This window comes from Hippopotamus amphibius, chromosome 17, assembly GCF_030028045.1.
Source record: "Hippopotamus amphibius kiboko isolate mHipAmp2 chromosome 17, mHipAmp2.hap2, whole genome shotgun sequence".
Taxonomy (NCBI): Eukaryota; Metazoa; Chordata; class Mammalia; order Artiodactyla; family Hippopotamidae; genus Hippopotamus; species Hippopotamus amphibius.
This window is the reverse complement of record NC_080202.1, coordinates 46449912-46464163: the sequence shown is the minus strand read 5'-3', so window position 1 is coordinate 46464163 and position 14252 is coordinate 46449912. Positions and strand designations below refer to the sequence as shown.

Below are 14252 nucleotides of genomic sequence, written 5' to 3'. Positions count from 1 at the left end.
GAGTGGGACCCAGGTCTTGGATTCTAAATACTACTCTTCACTAAGACGAACACAGATCCCTGGAGGTGGCTGACTCCAGGGCTGGGGTGAGGGAAAAAGAAAAGCCTGGGGCATCCTGTCCTGCTAGTAATTCGGAAACCACTAAAAAACAGGGGTGGGGGCCGGCACAAGAAGCCAACCTGAAATTGCTCCCAAAGGCAGAGCAATCTGAGCAACAAAGTAACCAACAGTGTTAGCCAATAAGCCATGGTCCACACTGCCAAAAGTACACAACTAAAGGAGCAAAAAGCTGAGGGGAAACGTTTTCCTATGAAAAACCCACCATTCCTAGCCTATCGCAGTAACTGTTGGGCACTGGGTGTGAAAACTGGATAGTTACTTTGTCTTAAAGTACCCCCAAAATGTTTATCATTTATTAAAAAAAACAGTAAGTTTACAGACCTCATCCAGAGCAGCAAGTTTGCAATGCACCCCAAGTGTGACACAAAGGAAACACATCAGCAAAGAGCAGCTGCAGTTTAACCACCAGCCCCACACAACACTCATTCCTTGGTCCCTTTTGTGAGAGGTCAACATTCAGGGAAGCTGGTGAAGGGTTTTTATGGAAACTTTTATTACTTTTGCAATTCTTTGTTAAGCCTAAAGTTAGTTCAAAATTAAAAGCTTTTCTGAAAAGCAACTAAAGATCTGAAGATTTTTAAAGATTCATCATTAGTATTTGGGTCCTTTTACTAGTTGAAGCTGAAATTAATTTCAGCAAAACTTTATTAACAGAAAGTTATTCCGTTTCCTCTCTCAACTCTTTATTATAAACTATAGCCAAGATGAGATTTTAGAAAAATACTGGGCTTAACACTGAAGGAAATTCATCAACTTTAGCGGGACCATTTAGAGATTGCTTCCATTTCAACATCATAATTGCTTTTGTTAACAAAATCTTAAAATCATTAAACTGATCAAGACGTAATATTATGATCTTTCAACAGCCAAATATTATATAACTACTGTTTTTTTAATTATAGTTGATTTACAATGTTGTGTTAGTTTCACGTGTACAGCAAAGTGATTCAGTTACACATATATGTGTGTGTATCTATTCTTTTTCAGATTCTTTTCCCTTATTAGGTTATTACAAAATATTGAGTATAGCTCCCTGTGCTATATAGCAGGTCCTTGTTGTTTATCTATTTTATATATAGTAGTGTGTATAATGCCCTTTGCAGCAACATGGATGTACCTAGAGATTACCATACTAAGCCAAAGTCAAATATCATATGATATCACTTACACATGGAATCTTTAAAAAAAAAAATGACACTAATGAACTTACACACAAAACAGAAACAGACCCACAGACATATAAAACAAACTTACGGTTACCAAAGGGAAAGGCGGGGAGGGATAAATTAGGAGTTTGGGATTAACATATACACACTACTGTTTTTGTTTTTGTTTCTTAATGTAATTTAATTAATTTATTTATTGGCTGCATTGGGTCTTCGTTGCTGCACACGGGCTTTCTTTCATTGTGGCAAGCAGGGGCTACTCTTCATTGTGGTCCATGGGCTCCTCATTGCGGTGGCCTCTCTTATTGTGGAGCATGAGCTCTAGGCGCATGGGCTTCAGTAGTTGCGGTACATGGGCTCAACAGTTGTGGCTCACGGGCTCTAGAGCTCAGGCTCAGCAGTTGTGGTGCACGGGCTTAGTTGCTCCGCCGCGTGTGGAATCTTCCTGGAGCAGGGCTCAAACCCGTGTCCCTTGCATTGGCAAGCGGATTCTTAACCACTGTGCCACCTAGGAAGTTCCACACTACTGTTCTTAACAAAAACATATTTCGTGTTTTATTCTGAGTATATTCTCATCACTGACGGAAATTTAAGTATTATATTTACATATTAATAAGAGCCTTTTTTAAAACTCCATAAGATCGTATGTATTCTAGGAAAAGATACTAACCAAGAATTTCTGCTTTCCTTTAACATTTGACACAAGAAAAATGTGGACATATCTTTACTGACTCTGGGTCCAGACAATACTACCAAAAGTTAACATTTTACACTGAATTCTTGACAATTCCTGTAAATCTATTTGTCCCAAATTACAATTTTTAAATTATGGAACACTGATTATTGAGGAGAGAATGGAAAAAACATAGAGAAGAAGCTTAAAATCACCTGCTATCCTACAGGACACCATAACCCCTGCAAGGTCACTGATAAGCTTTGCATCAGAACCCCTCCGACCCTCAGGCCTCCTGGCTGTGGACACTCTGGCCCTGCCCAGGGCAGGCTAAGCCCAAGGCAGCCTAGCTCCCCTTGGTGCATCCAAGACCACAGAGCCAAGTCCAAGCTCCACCCTGTACCACCCCCCGCCCTTGCCGTGCAGGCCAGCCTGCGGGGCCTGCTCTGTGGCACCAAATGGAGACAGCTTGGCTTCAAGTCTGTACGTTTACATTGTAATTGAGCCAAAACATTAATGAACTCCTGTGCTGAAGGGTCCTTCCCAGCTTTGTCGTCTGTGAATTACCTCCTTCCAGCCCCTTCCCCTGAAATACTGTCAGCAGCCACGGGAAAGGGGCTCTACCTACTCTTTTCGCACATGCATAGTTACGGCGGGGCGGGGCGCCTCCACCGCAGGTGACATAGCTTACGCTCACCTGCAGACACTTCTCTGTGTTCAGCCTCAGGTGGGTCTGTGGGCCTCCCGCGCCTCCACGGCAAGGCCCAGCCCACTTGGCTCGGTTTCTATGGTCACTGGCCACACCACAGTGATTCCCAGAGAGACTGTGTGTTTGGGGAGCCCTGGCAGAAACCCCCCTGAATGGCACACAGTGGTCTGTCTCTGGGTGCAAGGTCGCGTCACAGTGAATACATCCTGCCTTGAGGTCACAGGAGCAGACTCCCCCCCCCCCCCGCCGCCAGCTCACGAGGGCCACAGGGCCAGGCCGCCAACTCAGACACGCTGGGTGAGGCTCATTCGAAGGCCGGCTTCTAAAGGGCCTGCGTTGGCTGCAGCCTGAGAACCTGACCCTGGGGCGCTGCAGACGGCCACACCTGCCTCCACCAGATTGCTTCTGTATTCACAAATAAATGGCTTAAAATAGCTACTGCTTTATCTATATTTTACCAAACTTCTCAGAACACAGTAGGATGAATGTAACAAAACCACTTAAAAAAGCACAGCTCTTAATCAAATACAGACTCAAGTTAATTCAACAAACCCAATGTGTATATACCTATGAATGTAACAGGTTTTAAATACTGTTCTAATTTGGACCAGATTTTGAAATTTATTCTAATTTCACACTTTCAGAACAAAACTGGCTTATCTAGAAATACTAGCATGTTTCAAATAAAAGTAGGTATGACAATATTGGTTAAACATCAACACGCGCGGTCCCCAGGGCCCCCACATCCCGCATGCTGTGAAGTTTTCCTCAGCAGGACAGGGCTGAGCATGAGTCATGTGCCTTCACTTCGCATTTCAGAGAGCGGCAGAGGGGCCACACTGCAGCCACAAGGACCAAGCCGACCACAATGCGGCCACGGAGGCTGGAACGCTCTCAGGTATCTTCAACTGCTTGCTTTCGCTGGGAGAGTTCAGGTGATACTTCACCAGGATTTCCCAACACAGAAAGATGGTCTGTGTCAAACCGAAAGGGACTTTCTTTCTTGTCCGAGTCAGGGGAGCTGCATGCCTGGACCTGCTCCGAGCTCTAGGCACCTGGCTTTTAGCATGTACAGCAAAAAGCAGATCTCACCCCAAATTCAATTTTTGTTAGTATGTGTAATATTTTGTAGCAATATAATACAAAATATACTTTTTACCATAAGTAACAGTAATCTTATCATTTCAAAGTCAAAAGCTTTTTAAAATATCAGACTAATATATAATTTTTTACCCATCCGTGTTTTTTGAAAGTTACAATTCACACTGTTTTTGGAATAAATTGCCAGACCCACCTGTAGCCAAATTTCTTTCCCTACATCAGAAGAATCAAAGCTCACACCAGCTGACACAACAGTGAAACACAAGACATCTTTAAAGTGCTTTTCAATCACAGCAGAGCTAAAATGGAGGCTGAGGGGAGACCTACCAGGTGGACGGGGTGGCAGGCTGGCAGTGGAACACTCTGGTCAATAATTGTCACTTAACTTTTCTCGAAAAACAGAAAGGTTATCTTCCCCCTGGAAGTCTGCCATCAAGAAACGCTGAGTGGGAACAAGATGTAGCTTTGAGCAATGCTTGCCATTTCCTGATTTTTCAGGACAATCTTGCCCTCGAGGAAGAGATCTGGGAGCCAATCCCCAGGCGCTGCCCACGCTGCCCGGCTCGCCTGGCTTGCTCCGCGAGGCTGAGTCGGGCACTGCCCCTGGCGCAGGAGGGGCCCTGCAGGGTTGATGTCAACAGGAGCTCGGCTTACAAAAGAGTTTCAGGTGAGGAAATCGCTAGAAGGCGACAACCAACGCACATGCTGGCAATAGGGCTCAATTTTTTCCTTCTTATAAATTAGCTTTTGATTACTGGTGAGAAGATACTTTCTAGATAATGCACGCCCATCCTCTACCATTTTAACGTTGTGTGTTTCTTTGTGCCTAAATTATACTTGGCTTTTCAAGAAGCCCTATTTACTTACCCACAAAATAATTACTGCATCTCTTAATCTGTCTGCCCATAACGCTTAGGAAATATAGGTTTTCAAAATCGACCAACACTAATTAAAACCATGATTAAACTGACCTAAAAACTTCCTTTTGGTATTTATAAAACAAAGACGGTAAGGTGGGAGGGCAGTTCCTCAGGTTCCTTTAGGAAGGTGAGCAGCTGGCCCCTGAGTTCCTTCCCTGCGCGGCTGACTGAGCCGGTGGCCGGCCACACTCCGACCTCTTCCTCTGTGTGGGCTGTGCCCAGTCCTGCCTCCTTATTACCACCGCTTGATTCTTTTCATCAGACATTTCTAGTTCGTTTACAGAATTACAGTGTGATCTCAACTGTCTACTTTTGCAGGATCCACTGAAGAGTCTGTGAAAGTACAGTTAAAGGTATCAAGATTTTATCACGTGCCAGGATGAATGGGCTTAAAAGCTGACAATTAAAATGCGGTCACTTATTACAAACCAAGGGAGGCAGATCTCGAAGGACACACCCCAACCGATACTCCTGGGGAAGGGAGGCGAGCAGCAGCAGCGTCCTGCAGGCTCACCTGGCACCGTGACTCACCCGCCAGCCCGCCCGCCCCAACCTCCGGGCCTGCTGTCGAGATGGACCAGGAAGGGCTGGAGCACAAGCTTCCTCAGAACCTGCCAAACTGGACTGAGAAAGCCGTTGGGCACGGCTCCAGCGGGCACTCGCCAATCCAGTCCTGGGGTGGGTGCAGGGGAAGGGGACGAGAGGGGCCTTTCTGAGCAGAAACTCCACGAGCCACTAACTCCAGGGTCAATTAGGAGAAATTAGGAGGGCCGTGAAGCAGGAGTCTCTGGGCTCCGCTGCCAGCTGGTGGTTTCAGTGCGTAAACTCATCAGTGATCTCCTGGGCATGCCCAGGACATCAGGGAAATTCAGCCTCCACTGAGACCCCCACGTGAGCCACATGAGTTTCTTCAGATGGACACTGCCACCAGTACACGCCGCTGCAATCTGTCCCTCACACTGAGCACCACTTCTGAAAATGAGTCCCAGCTCAGAAATGCTGGTATCCTGGCCACCCACCTCCACTCCATCCCCCCACAGGCCAGTTCCTTTGGGGGCCCCACAGGAGGGCTCGGCCCGCCTCTCAGCTGCACGCAGATCTGCATCACCCTCATCCCGAGGGTGGGCCACACGAGCACAGCAACGGGAGGGGGGGGAGCACACGCCCGAGGGCAGGAGCAGGGGATGAAGGCACGGGCAGCCTGCTCTCCACAGCCGGGCCTCAGGCCGAAGTCACCACCACAGCATCTCCACAAGCCTTCTGCCTTCCCACCCCACCCTTCCCCTCCCAAGGGTGGACAAGACCAGGAGGCGTCACTTTTACAACTTCCTCAGATGCAATGTGTCTCCCTGAGCAGGGACCAGCCTCCTCAGGCTGCTCCGCAGGCCCCTCCTTCACACGAGGGTCGAGATGGAGAGAGACGGCCCGGCTGCACGTCCCAAGCAGTGCGCAGGCCTGAGGACCCCCTCCTGACCCTAGGGTGGCCCGCGCCCTCCGTGGCGGTCCCCCAGGTGCTGCTAGTGCTCAGGACGCTGGGGGACCCGATGCGCTGGCCAGAGGAGGATGCCAAGACAGAGTCGCCGTGTGGAGGCTTTGAGACCTGGGGCTCTCCTGCCCATTTCAGGGCGCCTCCTTTGTGGGAGGCAGCCTCCAGCACCTGAGAATAATGTTGAAATCCATCTCCTAGTAAAAGCTGCTGGGTCAGTGTTACGACCGTGACTAACCCAGAGGCTGCGACCGTGCTCAGGCCCCTCTTTCAGCTCCTTAACCAACAACCAGAAGTAGAGACCTGACCTCTCTTTTCAAGTCAAAGGGACTCACTTCAGTCCAACAGAAGACAGGAAAAAAATTAACTTACAACGTCACTATACTGGGGACACGCCCGTTTCGAATTTTCCCAGGCACAAACATCGGATCCTAAAGTGGGGCTCCCGCCCGCACGGACGGCACAGCCCGCTGCCCTCACTGCTCTGTCCAGGAAACCAGGCAAAATGTATTTTTCCAACCTCATGAGGCTGCGCTGGTTTTCACTGCACAGGTGCAGGCAGTTCAGCAGGTGAGCCAATGCTGTCACCAGTCCGTAGCCATTGGAGAATCATTTGATAGGCTTTACCTTGAGATCGCGGCCACGAAGGGCTTCAGCTCCTGAGGCTCGTAGGCACGTGCGAAGGCCCAGCACACGTAGCAGGCAGCGTCCCGGACGTTGGAGCCCACGCTGCAGGCTCCCCGCTTCTCCTCATATGTCAACGCCTTCAGGATCACGGTGACAACTGCACACGGGAGACAGAGACTGTGAGACCCGAAGCAGCACTCTCGGCTCCACAGACGCTGCATCTACTGTAAGCCCGCCGGCACAGCAGCCCCACAGAGGCAGGTGCAAGCCACACACGTGGTCCCACTCAAAGTCACGCTGAAACTCACAACCTGCTCAGAAAGGGCATCCGCAAGGAAAACACAAGGCCACCAGCTCAACTCAGGTGAAAACGCTTCTTAAAAGTTGCCCCAAAACTCCTACAGAACAGCACGGACATGCCTTCCCGGACCACCAAAGGGATGCTGCCAGGCCTGAGGAGACACAAAGGGACACAGAGGCCACCAGCAGCGAGGGGAGGGGCTGACATCTCACGGAAGCAGAAGGAGGGTGAGCAACATCACCGGGGACACCCTCCGATGAGGAAAGAGTGTCTGACCCAGAGGACACCCGCCCCCAGAGTCACACCTGCCCCCGGAGTCTTGCTGTCAGGCGGGCCACGAACGATAGACAGGCTTCTAATTCTGGCTAAAAACAGTTACCAGCTGGTGAGCAAACTCGGAGGGACGAGACCCCGTTATGCAGGTGTCTTAACTCTGCTCAGAGGGTAACTGTGATCTCACCGAGTTTCAGGCCTGAGAACTAGGATGACAAAGTAAAACAAGCCCAGGGTCATTCTGCGCTAACTTTAGGAATAACCCAGGTATCTTTAATTATCTAAAACCTCTGTGATATTTAAAGTAATTTGAAGTACACATAGATTATCCTTCTGGTTCCATTTTATAATGCCTCACTGAGTCTTTAATATTCCACATGTAAGTTTTGGTATATAGTGGGGAGAATTTAAGACACATGGTAAGAGTACTGTAATGTTTAAGGGAGCGGAAACTACTTTATTTACCTATTAAATTTATCAGATTCATGTATTTCAAGTACTTAGGAAGGGTTTGCTTATTAGACATGTAAATTATTTAAAAAGAAAATAAAATACATAACACTCATGCATAGCGTTTTAAAAGTACAAGGGAACTCAATTTTATAAATGAACCAAACAATTTTTAAAGCCTCTTAAAATTATAATAGGAATATGTAATAGAAATAACCTTCAGAAAAATCTGAACTATCAATTCAAAGGTAGAGAATTTTTTTAAATCACACTCAATGAAATTCTCTGAAAGAACGTGTTGAAAGCTCACTCTACTAATCCAAAACAGACAACAATCCGGCCATAAAGCACACTAAACAGTTCACATGGTGTTCAGAAAAGTATTAAAAGTGAAAGTGAGTATCTGTTCCGAGAAGATGGCGTGGCCGCAGGTCCCAGCTCCCAGGCACCGGGGCAGAGCCACTTTCGTGCACCACCACCACCGGGCCGCCCAGCACCAGAGTGGGTGGGCGGGGACAGAGCCCTCACCCCCCGGGAGGCCAGCGTGGCGGCGCATCCTTGTATCTGTGCGCATGGCCAGAGTCTCCCTGTCCCAGTAGGGCCACCCCTCAGGCCACACATCGCAGACATGGCAAGAGATGTCCAAGGTAGAACTGGAACACGGTAGTGTCCCATGTGGGACAAGTGATGCCCAGACAACTCGTGCACAATTCTCACATACATGAACTGGTGTGAGCATGTGAAAGTCAACAAACAAGACACCACTGGAGATCAACCACTGAACAAAGAGAACAAAGAACGAACCGGAGAGCCAGCAGTGAGACGAACGGGATCACAAAACGCACCAAGTGACCAAAGTCCTGGCCAGAAACCAGCCCTCCCTGTGGTGGCCCTACCCTCTCAGGCACGTCTGGACTGGGGTCTCCCCTGGGGCTGGGCACCTCACTTCTCTTTTCTCTATCTTCTCTCTCTACTGTAATCTGCAGTCTGAGAAAAGACACTCAAGGGTACGGATTTAAGAAAAATGAAGCACCAATTATTTGCACATGCAACTATCATCACAGAAATTATCTTCCAAAGAAATGTACCTAGAAACAGTCTTGGGCAAAAAAATCAAAAGAAACAATGGTAGAACTATGACTACTATATACAAATGTCCTCTCTGTCTTCTGCATCTAAGGACTTTTGATTCTACATAGAGTGCAACAAAAAATAGATTTGATTCTGTCCCGTTTATTTTGTATACATGTGATGATTACTTTTAATAAGATTTGTAAATGTTCACATAAACTTACTTAAAATTACACAAAATAAATGTACTCCAAAATACACATCTCCAACAACATGTTATCAATCATATGCATCTCAACCAGGACTAAGGAACTCAAACACACATTTCCTCAGTATTAGCAGCGCCGCAAGGGCACCTGCACTCAAAGTTCTGGCAGGGCACCCACACCATGGACACCAAGGTCATGCACGCCTGGAGCCGGCCTTGCTCCTCCTCTGCGCACTCTGAGGACCACAAACACGGAGCCACTCTCTTGCCAAGTTCTCATGTCTTCAACTCAATGCCATCAAGACACCCCACGTGGGATATGCAAAGGCCCCTCAAATTCCACAACGTCTGAAACAAAGCCCATCTCACCCACACATCCCATGTCAGCCAGTGGCCCATGCCCTTCTGGGGCATGGTTCAGGGCACAGTGGTCTTGCTTCCCTTGCTTGCCTCCCTGTGTCCAGTCAAGGCCTGCCCCACCCAGAGCAGCCACACCTCTGCAGAGGACCTCTTCACTCCGGTCCAACATCTCCCCGCCCAGCCCCTCCGTCACTATTGGACCACCACCCTCAGCCCCTGGTCAGCCCAATGACTCACCTCAGCAGAGCACAGCACAAGCTGCTCCCATGCTCCTCTCTCGAGTGCCCCAGGACCACAATACCAATTCCCCACTGGCCTTGCCTCTGTCTTGACGCAACCAGGTGCGTGGCACGCCTCCCACCTGCAAAGCCCCTGGAACCCTCTCTACCGGGCACCATACCCTGGGAGCACCAGGCAAACTTCCCTGAGCCGGAGGCACTGAAGTTAACAAGGGTCTGCATCCACCCGTCAGCACACCAGGAACTAAGCTCAATTTTCTGAAAGAAGACCTGTCACTTTGTTTACCTCCTAAGACTGCAGCGTACAATTAAGACTCACAGAGAATGTATACTGAGTGTTCATCAAGGCACTGTTTAAAAACACAGAAAGACAAGTATCGTATGCTATCACTTACAGGTGGAATGTGAAAAACAATACAACGAACTCATGTACAGAAAACACAGAAAACAAACATGGTTACCAAAGGGGAAAGGGTGGAGGACTAAACTAGGAGTTTGGGATTAACATATACATACATATATAAAACAGATGACCAACAAGGGCCTACTATATAGCACGGGGAACTATACTCAATATTTTTTATTTATTTATTTTTTTTTGGCACACAGGCTTAGTTGCTCCGTGGCATGTGGGATCTTCCTGGAACAGGGATCGAACTCGTGTCCTCTGCATTGGCAGGCGGATTCTTAACCACTGCGCCACCTAGGAAGCCCTATACTCAATATTTTGTAATAACCTTTAGGGGAAAAGAATCTGAAAAAGAATATGTATATACATATATATATATATATATATATATATCCGAATCACTGTGCTGTACACCTGAAACGAACATGACATTGTAAATCAACTACACTTCAATAAAATAAAATAAAAAATAAAAAGACTCACGAAACATGTATAAATGCTAAACCAAACCAGAGGACATTACCTCAGCTATTTCAGATAAAGCAGTTAAATCTAATTAGCGATTTTAAAATTATCTCAACTTGAACTACACCAAATCTGTAATGCTTAAAATTGGTCTTCATTTGTCTTACCTGGAAAAGTTCTAGTTTACCTGGAATTACTCCTAGTTTTCTAGCGTTATTCATACTCTCTCTCTGTGCTAAGAGGGTAGCCCACGCATGGCCCAACGCATGTCAAAACTAACAGGCTGTGGCACCTTGAGGGGAAGCATCGCGTACACTCGCTGTCACTGCCGCACCAGATTCTCTGAGACTGCCACTTCACGCCGCTGCCCAGACACTCCTGGGGAAGACGGTTCAGCAGCTCGATAGCCTGAGGGGAATCTGGATGCTAACTGCTGAGTCCCAATTTATCGGTCCACTGGACAAAATCAATCGCAAAACCGACAACCGTGAGTGACAGCGGTCAGCACTGTCCACTCCTGCTTCAGGTGGGTGTCGCGACCAACTCTACACTGAGAAAAGCTCAGGGCCCCTGGGAGACGTCAGCCTCCACAGGGACGTGGCCCCGCCCCCGGCCTGCTGGCCCCCGAGGCCCCTGAGTGGCTGGGGAGCCTGACCCCGGGTCAGTGTGAGATGGCTCGTGCGGTCAACCAGTTACAAGGAAAAGGGCACACACGGTGACCTGTACCCACGAACAGACGTCTGCCTCAGCACCACAGAGGCCCCCTCACGGCTGACTGGCATTTACTGGTGAGAACATCGGCAGACTAGCAGGGCCAACCACAGGCCCATCTGGCCCACTTCTCTGTCTCAAGGGTCAGGACCTGGACCTCGTGCGCCCACCACCCGTGCGTGGCTCCAGGCACCACTCGTCACTTGCTCTGCAGACTCCTTGGCTCTGCTCCTCAGCCGTCACTTCTCTGTCTCAAGGAATGGAAGAAGGTCAGTTTGTGAGAGGGCGGTGGGAACCATACGCTGCCCTCGGGCTCAAATCTACTTGAGAGAGAAAAGACCAGTGGAAAACATGGGCTCTGAGTTCTGTGCAGCAAGGTGGCCCCCCAAAACCCCGACTTTGGTCCCTGGAACCCATACATGCCCATGTGATGTCCTCAGGTAGCTGCCCGGCCCTCCAATGACATGAAGGCGCTGGACGTCCCTGTGTCCTCCTACGTCCTCCTGCAGAGCTAGGTCAGAGACGTAGAGACCCAAGCCCTCCTGGGCCTCAGGGCCTCACTGCCAGCCCTGCCCACCCATGTGGCCGTGCTGCTGCAGCTGCCTGGCAAAGCCCGCCGAAAAATGCCACCCCAGTCCTTGGCAAGGGCAGTTGCAAAACCTTTCTTTGGAAAGCTCCGGTGGCCCCTCTGTGACACCTAGCACAAACATCAGTGGCTGACATGCAAGTGCAGATGAAGTGCTGCCAGCAGCAAACATAGGCCTCGCTGCTGGGCGCGGATCTGAGAGAGGGGACTACCTGGCCACCGGCAGCAACGGTGGGACACGTGCCTCACAGTCACTGGAAAGGAATTTGATTTGTGCGAAGTAAAACAGCTCAGAAGGAGAGAAAGCAAGATGATGGATTTCTTCAACAACAAAATTGGAAAGTGAGGCTCTGGGCTCCAACTCATCCCAAGGTGGTGGTAAGTATCGTGCCCCAGGGACAGAAGGACAGGGTTGGGCCTGCTCCTGCTGCTCCTGGACAGGGCCCACAGCTGTCCCCGATCTCTCAGGCCTTCACCAACCTCTTCTGTGCAAAAGGATGTTCTGTGCTTCCAGCTCTGATATCCAGGGACAGGAAGACAAGAGACAGACCAGCCCCAGTCCATGCAGGGTACTGAGCAATCACAGAGCTTTGGGTGAGAAGGGGGTATATGAAGTAGAAATAGTCTTTGCCCTCAACTTTTATAAGAAGCCATTATTGGCTTCCCTGGTGGTGCCGTGGTTAAGAATCCGCCTGCCAATGCGGGTACACAGATTTGATCCCTGGTCTGGGAAGATCCCACATGCCGCGGAGCAACTAAGCCCGTGCGCCACAACTACTGAGCCTGTGCTCTAGAGCCCGTGAGCCACAACTACTGAAGGCTGCATGCCTAGAGCCTATGCTCCGCAACAAGAGAAGCCACCGCACTGAGAAGCCTGCACACCACAACAAAGATTAGCCCCCGTTTGCAGCAACTAGAGAAAGCCCACATGCAGCAACAAAGACCCCAACGCAGCCAAAAATGAAAACGTAAATAAATGAATTTATTTAAAAAAAGTCATTATCAGAGAAAAAAATTCAAAAACGAACAACTCTTTCCAGATTCAAAAGGTTTAAAATAAGAAAACTCTTCAATAGCATTGAACAAAAACCTTTCTCACGGTTCCAATTACACACTGCAAATACATGTCAAATATATAAGATTCCCCAGAGGGCTTCCTTTTGGCAACCCAGAGTCCAGCAATGTAATTTAAATACCCTTCGCTCTAGACAGCATGTCATTTGCCTAATGCCAATCGCCTAAGGACAAAGCAGCCTCCAGGTGAGAGAAACGACTTAACCCTCAGAGCACCAAGTCCCCACTGCAGGGCCTGCAGATGCACATCCGGGTGTCAGGAGGAACCCACCTGTACTTTGCAGCATCCATTAAAAAAATCATCATACAGCCAGCACAGAAGTTATGTGTTTTGATAAGTAATGAATTACACTAATTCAAAAACAAACGCATCACATAAGAAATATCACTGCATGGGGCAAGTCTCCCAGGCTCACTGGGCCATGTCTCCCAAGATGCACTAGGATGACATCTCCCAGGATACACTTGGCTGAGTCTCCCGAGATGCCTCTGAGCCTCAACGCATGCTGGCGCTGCCTGTGGAACCAACACTCAGACCACGAGCCTGCCTGCCCAGAGTCTGAGTCCAGGAAAGTACCAGTTTCCCGGGAGCGGGTGCGGCCATCACCACAGAACTTCTGTTTCAGCCACCCGTACAAATAACCATCATACCTTCTGAAAGAATGCAGTCCAACTTGCTCAGAAAAAAACATGTTGAATTTGCTGGGGGAGAGGAAATGACGGACGGAAAATCTGGTTCCACAGACATTTAGTTTTCATTTCCCACAGGACATCTGAAATACTGTCCCAAAGGCCTGTAGCTGACCTGTGGGCAGCAATGCCAGCCACCGCACCACCCACTCTGTACGTGGGGGGAAGTGCAGACTTGTGTGCTGGCCTTCCTTGGAGGGGCGAGGGACCCTGCCCCACAGACACGGGGAGACCCCAGCCAGGGCTCGTCTCTACGGCACACGATGGAGTGGGGTCTCAGCAGCATCCTGCGCCGTGGGGGTGGGTACCTGCCCCGTGGACCACCTGGTTCCACTCCCCCCAGGTGCCTCCAGCACACTCACCCTGCCACAGTGCGAGCACCCCTGAAGCCCTCTCCCTTCCTACGGGAAAGTCACATGGCCATTCTGATCCAAGAGCCCTCCCACGTGTCCTCCCTGTGAACGAGACCCCCCCCCCGCCCCCCCACTGCCCATGGAGCTGTGGCTGAGAACCAAGGCTCAGCTGTCAAGAGGCTGAGAAGAGACGTTCCCTCACCAGGTGCCCTGCAAACACAAGCAACACCAGCACATGTGAAGCACACAGTCCAGGCTAG

At 49.3% G+C, this 14252-nt stretch overlaps 1 protein-coding gene across 3 annotated transcripts in view; it reads right to left on the bottom strand.

Moving 5' to 3' along the window:
• TBCD (tubulin folding cofactor D) overlaps positions 1–14252 on the bottom strand; it is a 165362-nt gene that overhangs the window by 69085 nt on the left and 82025 nt on the right. For all 3 annotated transcript variants that reach the window (XM_057714659.1, XM_057714661.1, XM_057714660.1), the window contains exon 14: positions 6803–6959. In XM_057714659.1, the coding sequence (XP_057570642.1) occupies positions 6803–6959 (157 nt within the window). The remainder of the gene's footprint in view (positions 1–6802; positions 6960–14252) is intronic.